Source organism: Triturus cristatus, chromosome 2_1 (genome assembly GCF_964204655.1).
Source record: "Triturus cristatus chromosome 2_1, aTriCri1.1, whole genome shotgun sequence".
Taxonomy (NCBI): domain Eukaryota; kingdom Metazoa; phylum Chordata; class Amphibia; order Caudata; family Salamandridae; genus Triturus; species Triturus cristatus.
The window spans coordinates 301,912,720-301,924,917 of record NC_140581.1 but is presented as its reverse complement, the minus strand read 5'-3'; the positions used below and the strand labels follow the sequence as shown (position 1 = coordinate 301,924,917).

The 12,198-nt window shown below is 46.0% G+C and overlaps 1 protein-coding gene across 1 annotated transcript in view; it reads right to left on the bottom strand.

Annotated features, from left to right (window-relative positions):
• The window catches only part of C7 (complement C7), a 571,431-nt gene that overhangs the window by 38,901 nt on the left and 520,332 nt on the right, over nt 1-12,198 (bottom strand). The window contains exon 17 of the mRNA XM_085631170.1: nt 4,503-4,687. Coding sequence (XP_085487296.1) covers nt 4,503-4,687 — 185 coding nt within the window. The remainder of the gene's footprint in view (nt 1-4,502; nt 4,688-12,198) is intronic.

Sequence of the window (12,198 nt, the reverse complement as noted above, 5' to 3'; positions counted from 1 at the left end):
ACACAGGGATGTGTGCCATGTCGACTCTCTGTTTTGTCTTGTACCCAGACACTCAGCCTGCAAGGGCAATGTGTTTGTGTTAGGGTACAGGGCCTCCAAGGGTGGCACAATAAGTGCTGGAGGGCTTCTCTGGTCACAAGGACCTAGGTACCGAGGGTACCATTTACCAGGGGCTGACATGTGGCCAGGGTTTGCCAATTTGGGTTTTAGATTTTAGGGAAGGAACATAGGCCCTGGGCACCTGATTGGCAGGAGTCCAGGGCACACTCAGCCAAAGTACATTCAGCAATTCAGCAAAAAGTGGTGGCATACCATCCAAGAAAGATGGCACTTTCTCACACCTTCTCTATGAATGCATTCCACCTGTTGCTTACCATTGGCTTTGTGGTTTGTAACAAACATTTTCTGGCTTACTATTTGCTAGCTTTTTTTAGGCTGTCCGGCTTCAGTTCGGCCCTCCCACGGAACCTCCCACGGCTCTCCCTTTTCACACAACCGCTCCTTATATTCTTCCACATTTGCCGTGCATTCAAAGACAGAGGTCAAATGTCAGGCTCTGTCTTTCTAAGGGAGTTTGGTGTTTACTTTTATTTCTATGACTTCAAAGTGAGAGGATTTATGTGACAAGCGTGCTGGATACTGAGGGTAGGAAAAGGTATTTTTCTAGCACATAACATTTAAATGAACTGTGCAAGTATTTCAGAATATATCACAATTAGGAAAGAGCAAGCACAGAATGTTGTTAATTCTGAAGTGGGCTGGAAACAAATACTTTAATATGATCAAAACAAATCAATACACTAGGTGATGTAATTTCTACACATTATTGTATGAGCACTGTAACTGTGTCTATGCAAATGTAAGGCTTATTTCAGTTGAAAATGTGGTGTCTGTAATGGCAGTGTGCAACCACACCATGCATACTCAACTCTACGCTACTCCACTCTACTCTGCACCACACCAATGCATTCTACTCTGCATCACTTCACTTTACATCTCTCCATGCCACTGCACTCTGCATTACTGCACTCTATGCCATTTCACTCTACGCTACTTTACTCTACCACTCTCTACTCTACTCTATGCCAATGCACTCTCTCACTCTACTCTACACCACTGCACTCTTTGCCTCTGCACTGCACACCGCTCCAGTCTAAGCCAGTCCACTCTACTCTGCTCAACTCCACTCTTCGCCACTCCACTCTATGGCACTTTGCAACCCTGCACTCTATGCCAATATACTCTGCACCAATACACTCTACTCTCTACCACTTCACTCAACGGCCATGCACTTTACGCCAATCCACTGTATGTCACTCTAATCTAATCTGCACCACTGCACTCTATGCCACTGCACTCTGCACCACTTTACTCTATATCATTACACTCTATGACACTCTATGCCACTGCACTCTACTCTGCATCACTCCACTCTATGCTACTTCACTCTGTGCCATTGCACTCTGTCACTTCACTCTATGCCACTTTATTCTATGCCACTGCACTCTATGCACCTCTACTCTAAACCACTGCACTCTACTCTACACCACTCTGTAAACCACTGCACTCTGCACCACTGCACTGAACTCTGCGCCACTGTAGTCCATGCCACTGCTCTCTACTCCACTCACCTCTATGCCACTGCACTCTATGTAAATGCACTTTGTGCCACTCTACACCACTGTACTGTGCGACACTCTACTCTTCAGTACTTCACTCTCCACCACTGAGCTCTATGCCACTCTACTCTTCACTAATTCACTATGTACTAATGCACTTTACACAACTCTACTCTGCCTCACTGCACTCTACAGCACTCCACTCTATAACACTGCACTCTACACCTCTTCACTCCTTACCCACTATACTGTACTCTCTGGCACTCTACTCTGCTCCACTGCATTTTATGCCACTGTACTCTACGCCACTGCACTCTATGCCACTCTACTCTGTACCACTCCACTCTTTACCACTGCACTATATGCCACTACAATCTACTATGCACCACTCTAATCTATGCCATTGCATTCTACAACACTGCATTGTACGCCACAGAATTCTATGCTGCTGCACTCTGTGCCACTATACTCTGCAACACTCTATGCCAATGCACTCCACACCAGTCCACTCTATGCCACTCCACTCTACGACACTGCGATCTATTCTGCACCACTGCAATCTATGCTACTGCACTCTACTCCACTGCACTCTACTCTGCCCCACTCTACTCCTTGCAACTCTACCCCACGCCACGCCACTCTACTCTACGTCACTCTACTCTACACAAATATACTCTACACCACTGCACTCTACAACCCTCTACTCTGCAACACTGCACTCTACGGCACTGAACTGTATGCCACTCTACTCTGTTCTACTGCATTCTATTTCAATGCACTCTGCACCACTCTACTCTGCATCACTTCACTCTACCCCACTGCACTCTGCAGCACTCCACTCTATGCCATTAATCTCTATGGTACTATACTCTACTCTGTACCATTCTGTGCTGCACCACTACACTCTGCACCACTACACTATGTACCACTGCACTCTATGCCACTACAATCTACTATGCACCACTCTAATCTATGCCATTGCACTTTGCCTTGTGTAAGGGAATATTACCCTCTTGTTCTCTGCAGGCAGAGGTGATTTATCCTCCCTCCTCCAAAAACTGCCATTCAGCGTCCCCTCACTACATACATCAACCCATATTTTTTTTACTTCAGTACTGGCCATCACAAGGGAGTTAGGGGCAAAGGGGCATTATTACCCAGGGTCTGCGCTTTCCAGGGTCCCGTGTTATTGAGCCTGCTGTCTGCATCAATGATGGGCAGCTTATGTGCCCATGCACTAGATGGTGTTAGACAGCATGTTTTCTCTTTCTTTGGAGCAGATTTGTGATATTATTACTACTTAGAAACAAGTGTTTATGGCATCTAGCAACATTGCAGAAGCCTGCAGAGGGCCCCGCACTGCTTTGCCCCATGCAAGCCTGCTGAAGGGTCTGCCACCGTTTTATTTGCTTCTGTGGGATCTGCTACTTTCCTTTCATCCTGCGGGGGCTGACATCACATGTTCTTACGTCTAGCAGCTGACGCTCACTTATGTTTCCCTATAGTGGCTGCTACTTCCAGCTTTCACCTGCAGAGCGGGTTGTCATTCAAGGGTTGTGCTTGCATGTGAGTTTTTGTGCATCGGCATGTACAACGTGTGCTATATCCCCGGATTCCCCCCTGAAACCTGCAGTCCTGCAATTGTTTGCAAATGTAACATGTGTTGTCATTTGTTGTCATACTCATGCTTCAGGCAGCTTTCGTTCTGGTTTCCACTACGGTGCAATTTTAAACTCTAAACATAAGTATATTTTCACTTACTCGCCTGACACTTGCACACCACTATGTTATTTATTTAATATAGAAATAACAAGTCACTGCTACTAGATACTAAAAGGATGTCGGCTGGCCAAAATAATTAAGATATAAAACACACGAGAAAACAAATGTTTTCATTTACAACCTAATCCACACATGCACCGCTTTGTCACAGCCTTTATGGCAATTACTTCTGATACTATAGAGTATACTCAATTAATTAATTAGTTAATTAGCCCCTGAGCTAAATCACATGCAATTAAAATACTAATTACATTAAGCTAACAGTTCGTGTTAGCATTTCCGCGGAGGAAAAAAACCTGTGGGAAGATAAAAAGCGAGACAACATTTAATTATTGCTCCTGTTCTGATGCATAAACAATAGTATATGATTGGGCAAGTCATTTCTGGACAGGCACGTTCTTTACTTTAGTGCCATTTAACTTGACTCAGTTGTCTGCCTTGATCTATTTTGATACTTTAATGATTTATTTGTATTATCGTAACACCTGTAGAAAACAAGCGTAATCAGTGGCGGGGGGGGGGGGGGGAGAAAGAGAGGGGGTGGCCAAGCCCTGGGGGTGGCAAATTAAAAAAAAAAAACACTTACCTCCTCAGGGCCGCCTCCATCTCTCCCTCGTTGCTGCTTCGCTGATGAGTCGGAAACGCACAGGCTCCTTCAAGCCGATCCCAGCACTGCAAGGCAGCCTTGTGATTGGTCTGAGTGCCAGGATCGGTGATCTGACAGTACTGGGTGCCTGGGCATGTTCTCCACCCAGGCTGAGTATTACAGCCCGATGGTGAACATGCTAAGTGTGCATGACTGTTTGCCCGGCCCAAGACAGCTGGCCACACCATCATGTGCATGTAAGTGCATGAACCACTCCTCCCCTGTGGCACAAACCCCGCGCCGCTCTAACCCAGCCCTGTAACTCAAAAAATAAAACGATGATAACAATGTTATTATCATTATTTTTGCTTTTTCCTGCTCTGAGAGCAGTGGGGCGACGCTGAGCGCAATAATATTTGTAGGACAAGAACTAACTCACTTCTCTCTGCAGCAGAACTGTTTTCATTAGGTCAGCTAACGGGGTGCTCACAATTAAATGATTGTAGGCGACATACCATCACACTTCTCCCATAAATGGCAGGCGTCACAGGAGCGCTCTGTTGCTGCAGGCAATGGACAGCTGTTGTCATCTGTCACCGTGTACGACCTCCCCAGGCACTGAAGCGCCAGCATCTTGCAGGCCGTGAGCGCCACGCGCCTCTCATTCCTCCCATCGATGGCACAGACGTCCAGGGATGACCTGCAATACAAGAGGAGACGCAAAGTGAGACCAATTGCAGCTGAGGGGAGACTGCCCGCCCTCGCCTGCTGTTCGCTATTCAGCGACTGCTGAACTTGCTGCCTCGTTCTCCTAATGTCACAACAGCAGTGCTGTCCAGGGGAGGTTTAGAGAGGTTGGTTGGACACGGCGGTCATCAATATGCTACTTAAGTCCTTTTAGCTCAATTATATTTCCATAGTTTATTTTATTGATAGACTGAATATCTGGGCTGGGTCTTGCCCTTGTGGAATGACCCCTGCTCTATCGACACTACAGACAGAGTCCCCTCCAGTCACAAGGTACAGTCTTTACTCCTCCCTCCAGCCACACAACAAAGTGGTGTGTGTGCACCGTTGTTTACTGCTAGTATCTCAGAACCACAACACCATTAAATTACAAAACAATGCTACGTCCTTTTGTGCACGACTCACACCGCGGCGAGCCATCAACGCTTACTATAGCATTTGGAGGGAGCGAATAGCTTAGATATAGCATGATACGGTAAAGGGCACTCCGATACAGAAGTTCAGTCAGTATTTAATCTAACATTTGTTTAACAGGTAGGTAACTATGACAGTATACACGCATAAAAATAACAGAAGGTGCTAGAAAGTTCCAGAACACAATACAAGTCCACCTCAGAAATACCTCACCTTCTAACCGTCATACATTTTGTTAAAGAAAAAAACATTAATCATTCCTTTTATTAGGTCTCGCCTGACCCAGTGCATGCACTGATCTGGCGAGACATTTTGTGAGGGCTCCAAAAAGTGCTACCAGGCCAGCCTAGACCTACAGTGCATGTGCGCGGGCGCACGCGTCGCGCTTTACCGCTATTACTTTCACTTTCACGGCCGCTTTGATGTTTGATCGCGATCACTTTCGCGGCCGCAAGGCCGCTTTGATGTTCTCCGTGAGGCTTCAATAGATTGCAGCAGTTAAAACAAGCATTGGCATAGCCAATATGTCTCGCTTTTGGGACTTTATAAGTGTTTAGTTATGCAACTGTTGCATGGCTAAACACTTATAAGGTCCCAAAGGCGAGACCTATTGGCTATGCCAATGCTTGTTTTTCTTGTTCCCTCGTAACCTGAGAACCAAATAGAGTTTGATTCACAAGGGTATTTATTAATACATGAAGTAGCCCACATACTCATAAATGTCTTTGTGAATTGGCCGCAGGGCACATGATATTTTATATCCATTAAAAACATTTTTAGGTCTTGCCTACGCAGCGCGCATGCACTGCGTAGGAGGAGACCCCTTGATATCGATTCGCTTTTTGGGCCAAAAACGTGCACGCGTTGCATTGCTTTCAATGGCAACGCGTGCACGTTTGGCGATTCCCTGGCGGGAGCGAGCTTTGACACCATCTGTTTGTAATTAACAGATGGTTCCTGCTCGCTACCGCAAGGTAAACATGCGCATGCCCGCTCCTCTCTCCCCTCCCCCTGCTGCCTCCTCCTCTCCTCGTGAAACTTTTTTTTTTTACTTGACTAGTGACTGCAAATCCGTTTAATGATCAGAGGGCTGAACTTTTGAATCAACGTCATGCCCTGTATGTCTTGGTGTCTGCCTCACGTTCCCACAGCCTTCTGATTTTCTCACGTTTCTCACGTCATCCTGAACATCCACTCCTCTCTCCTGGGCTCGTGGCTGCCATTTTCGGTTTGATCTTGGTCACAATTCTGTGTGTCACTGCTCTATATAGGCAAGGACTTTTCTAAATGTTGAAGTCATGTCGCAGCAGCGGTGGAGCAAGGATGCTTTGGGCCCCTTTGTTAGTCGGTAGCATAAGGGAGCACTGTTTGGGGTGCAGTGGGAGCCTCACATTCCTGGACCCCTGTGCCATTTCCCCTGCTGCAAAAATGCTGGCTATGCCCCGGAGTAGCAGTTCTGCTCTGTCACTGCATCAAACGACTGCTTGTCAGCCCTTCCTTGTTGAAGAAGATTTCCTTTCTGTTTTGTGCGATGTGTCTACTCCCCCGCCCCCCAAAAATGCCATAACTCCCTGCATGAGGGTAGGGCATTAATTAATGGGCCTCCCGGGTGTTCCCTGTAATACACCTGGAAGGGATTTGTCAAATGTTTGCCAGTGTGCCAGAAACTTTTAGCTAGGCCTCGCTCTTAACAATAGCTTCATTTAACTAACGGTTGTTTAATCACCCGGCTAAAGCCACGATGCGATAGCTGGCACACACTGAAAACAAAGACAAGACTGGAGAACTGAGACTTCCTTGACAGAAGCTCGCGCGCCGCGCAAGTTTTATTTCATTTAGATTTTGCGTGTTGTGCACGCCAATGTCCGCCCTCCCCCTCCAACCACCCCCCACCCGCTGAACCCTGGCAAGCTGCTGTAACCAAAGAAGTCGCTTCAATAATATGTTTTAGCCCATTCTCTTCATGGTGATTGGTTGCTCATATGCACGCTCGGGCCATGCACTAAAGCTACCCAAAGAAATAAAATGAATGAATATTGCTATGTGTAAAAAACACAGAAAGTCATACATTGCCCAATCCTATGTTATAAGTTATTTATGGGCCTAATTCTCAGAAAAAGTTCTGAAATCTGCGCCCAAAATTAATTTGTTGCACAAGTGCAGATTTGCATCCCTTTGGAGTTCTTGCGTGTTTTTCTACAGGTTACTCATTGGAACCACCAACATTCGCAGCTTTCCAGGTGCAAGCTTGGAACCGTTTTGAGGATTCCATCTTCTCAAACCAACATATGGCTGCTTATGTACTTTCATCTATACATGTGTATATTTCCACGATGTAAAAAAGGACAAGTATATAATAAGTGCTTGCTAACTTTTTACCTTTTTAAATATCCAGAAGAAAAAAAGATTTCCCATCGGCCGTGAAGACACCCCTTCTCCTATACTCCCACCAATTTGTGGGGCCTTTTCCTTTCTCTCCCTGAACTATGAAGGGGATTATTCTTGCCCTTTTTAGGAGTAAGGGCCAGATGAATTACTGTTTTGTATTTGTTGCAAACGGAGAATCGGGCCGTTTGCGACTTCTAAAACGGCTTCTGGCATGTACTAACACTATTTTGGAAATCAGTAACCTATTACTGACTCGCAAAATAGGGTTTGTGAGTCGCTATTAGGAAGGGGTGTGCCAAGGGCTTCCCTTTCTAATAGCGAGTCGCAGGGGCATGTATGAATGTTTTACGACTGGAATGCGGTCGCAAAAAATTCATACTTTGCAGACTGCGTGAAGGAGGTGGTAACCCATTCTCAAACAGGAAGGCGTTCCCAAGAGACCTCTTTCCCTTTGTGACTGGGGGCGCCAACATTTTTTAAGAGCTGGCAGTGGTCCCAAGGTCCACTGCCTACTCTTAAAAATAACAAGCATTGGCATAGCCAATAGGTCTCGCCTTTGGGAACTGCTGCATAACTAAATACTTATAAGGTCCCAAAGGCGAGACCTATTGGCTATGCCAATGCTTGTTTTTTGGCGAGACCTATTGGCTATGTCAATGTTTGATTTTTTTATAAACAGATTTTATTGCATTTAAGAGTTATATGACGTTTACAACATTCCAATAGCACATCTTGCTATGACAATGATCTATCTCCATTTACATTGTGGTAACCATCACAGACCAATGCCATCTGTTTCGAGCTCCCAGAGCCCAACTCCTCCCTCACTACTTGAAAGTCACAACCAGTTGTAGATATACAACAGATCTATTCACATCTTTATTCTGGGGTCAATATCAAACCAGGTTTCCCCCGAGTCTTACTAGCTATCTCACTGTTGTGCAGTTGGGGCAGCACCCAGAGGCCTCCCCAGAGGATCATTTTGTGGTGGGCTCCCAGGCAGAGACCGAATCCATGGTGTAGATTCACCTGATTCCAACCCAGGGTCCTTCATGCTGTCAACCAGCACCTCTTAAGCTTCGGCCCTCTCAATCAAGCTGATCCCTCTAGGAGCATCCTTAAGCAGGACTCCCCCCAACACCCCGCCCACACCTCTCGCTCTTTTTTTCCATACTGCTATCTGGGGCTCCCCTGGGGTCTTCCAATGCTTTGTTATTTCCCATTTAGCTAGGATAAAGGCCAATTCCTGGAACCTACAGGTAACCCTTGTTTTGGCGGTATGGGGGAACAGACTTGAAAGGCAGTGGACCGGTGAGCAGGGAATAGTATTTTCAGTAATGTCCGCCACCATTTTAGCTTTTTCCCAGTAGCTGTGCAGTGTTGGACATGCCCAGATCATGTGCATCATTTCCGCTCCGAGTTCTTCACAGCACAGACATGCCACATCCTCCCTGTGAAAGTATTTATTAATGTGTCCAAGGGTGAGATACGCCCTGTGCAGGAAGTAAAAATAAATTTATCTGAAGCAGACCCTTCTAGTCACCTTGCGGTTTCTATCCAGGATGATCACCAAGTCTCTATCTGCTATGGGGGTATCTAATTCCTCTGTCCATAGGTACCACAGTGTGGTCAATGGTTGGAGTGAATCACTTCTTATCACCCTGTAGAGGCATGTGACTGCTTTGATTTTACCTCTTGCTGTACCGATTTACCTGCAAGCGCTGTGGTGCTTGGGTTCTGAATTGCCAGTCCTCCGGTGAGGCAGAGGGCAGCAGTCACCGCCCTTTGAAGAAAAAAGTGGCCCTAGGGAAGGTCCAACCCTGCCCTAAAATATTCTTAAATGGGAGAAGCTTCCCCTCTCGGAAGAAGTCCACAATCTTAGTCGCACCCACCTGTATCCAGTCTCCTATTCCCCTCCACTGTCCCCAGTGTGGTTGGATATGTATAATTTTCAAAAGGATGTCCAGTGAGTAGAGGACCAGGCTATGTGTTTTTGGAGACATCTTCTCTAGCAACGTCTCACTGCCTGGAGCTTGCCTGTGCTCCCAGTTGGCACCCTGCCCACCTTCAATAACACCTGCAAAGAACATCCTGGTCAGGTACAAAGGGCCCAATATCATGATCCTGTGCTTGTAGCCTCACTAGCCATTGTGTGAACCACTGTAGCTACCCTGCAAAATAATACCTCTCAAAGTCGGGGACCGCTAGCCCCGTAATGTGTAGGACACTTTATTATCGTCAGGGCTACTCACTTGTGGCCACCTCCCCATATAAAAGACACACTGAGAGTGTAAATTTCAGTAACCATGGTCTCGGGATCCATATAGGCAGAGTCGTGAAGAAGTACAGCAGCCTAGAGAGTGCCACCATCTTTAGAAGCGCAACTCTTACCGCCACAGACAGTGGTAGCATTTTCCAGAAGTCCATACTAGCTTTCAGGGATATAATGGCTGCCCCCCATTACTTTTTTGTAAGTCAGGTTGAAAGTGATAGATCTTCACTCCTAAGTTGTTGGAAAGTGGATTATTGGTAGGGGCAAATGTAGGTCTGCCACCGGCAATAAGGCCACTAACAGTATAGGGCTCAGAATAGGTCTTAGAAAATTATTCCTATGCTCAACCCTTGGTAACTTGGCTACGAACAGGCAGGCTTAACTTCAAAGACAGGTATGTAAAACATTTAAAAACACCAATTCAATAAATAATTAAGTCTCAACACAAAAGAAAAATCCAACACCAATTTATACAAATAGGGAATATTTGTATCTTTTGAATGACACCAAAACAAAAAAGATCCACTGTAGGGAACCAGAGATATGAATTTTTAAAGATTAGTCACTTTCTAGTGCTTAGAAACCAACAGTGCCCCTTTTAGTCATTTTGTTGCCTCTGACAGGGACACATTCACCTTTAGCAATTGTTCTGGCAGATCTATCACCACTATTGTGCAGCTCCCTCCAGCAGGCTGGGTCCAGTTAGAACTCCTTCCTGAAGTTCTTCTTGCGGGTCCCCAAGAATCCAACGCACAATCCAAGGTTCTGGAATCTCCAAGAGGGTCCTTGAAAGTGTGAGAAATCAATTTCCGCAATCCACTTGGACAAAACCCTTACACTGGTAGTACTCCAGGCTGGGGATTCTTTGTGTTGATGGTCCAGGTGAGCTCTGTTAACCTGGAGCTTGCAGGGAGTCCACTCTTTAGTCCTTTTGAAGCAGGTTTGATCCACAGGGCTGTAGTTTCAAATGGTGCATAAAGGCGCAAACTTCAGAGTGCAGGCCTTTGGAACACATCAAACTCTTCAGCGCAGACCCTTCTGATTCTCTTAAGTTCCAAGCAGCAGATCTGAGAGGCACCACCCCTCTCAGATACTCATTCAGTGTTCTCTGGGGTCAAGCAAGAGGGCACTCCTGTCCAATGAGCTGCAGGGTTCCACCCAAAGGTCTGACCACTTCCTGCAGAGTGTGGCAAAATGCAAACCCAGAAACCACTATTCTTCCAAAATTCAATGTGTGAGAATTTTCAGCAGGGAGAGAAGACCTGGCTAGACACACCCCTAGGATGGTTATTCTCCATAGTCTCTCCCCCTTGCATCTGCTCATTCCGTCCTTATTCCTAGCATCTGGCTGGAGGCGAACAGGGGTCCTCCCCTTCGCTTGAAGTCCATGGTTTACGACTCCCCCCTTGCTCTGGCATTCCTATGCCCAGCAACCTCTACTCCCTGAGAGGCTTTCTCACCCCAGGTGTCATTTATCACCGCTTCAAAGCAGCCAGGCTCACCCACTTATCTCTGGCCAATCAGGGCAGAGCAGTACAGGGTTGAAGTTTGGTTTAAAGACAAAAAAAGTCTTATAACTTCTTGTCTGTACACTGCACAAAAAATTCAACAATACCTTATTGTTGGATTTATCATTAAGATTCTACTGTGTCCTTAAATCCTAGTTTTATGGCTTTTTTTCTTCAGTTATTAACTAATAACCTTTTCCAATGTTAACCTATGGCATTGGATTTACAATGGGGAAAGTGACTTGGGCCATTTTTCCAGCACCAGGGCTTATAAAAACATATATCTACAGGACCCCCGCCCCAGGAACACCTAGGGGAGACTTTAGGGGTTCTGAATATGTAAAAATATTGCAGATCCTCCCTCCACAGTGCTCCTACCACCAAAGGTGATTTTGGGCAGCACTTTATCACAATGTGGGGAGTGAAATTTGTAATTTCACTTTACCCAGGGCATATAACACTCATTTTATAAGGGTCCACCTTATAGATATCTGATCCCCCACCCCTGGGACACCTAGGGTGACCCTGGGGGTACCTAATATACCTTAACATTGTAGGTTAACTATTCTTAAGTGCCCCAAACACAAAAGTCGAGTTTGGGCACGATTTACTTTTTAAAAGCACACACAGAGCCACTTTTAAAATGACCTCAGGCCTCAGCAGTGCACACATGCAAGTGCAGAAAGGTCTGCTGGCCTCTAAACTGCCATGCCCCATTATACTAGGGACTGATAGGTAGTTTCAATTCCACTGCCCTAATATGTACTAGGGCCCTATGGGGTAGGTCATCACAGGGGTACCCCAACCCTTAGCGTACCCTAGTGTATGTAGGTGTTTTCACTGTATTCTAACTGTTTTCAGCATAGCACTGGCCCTGGGCCT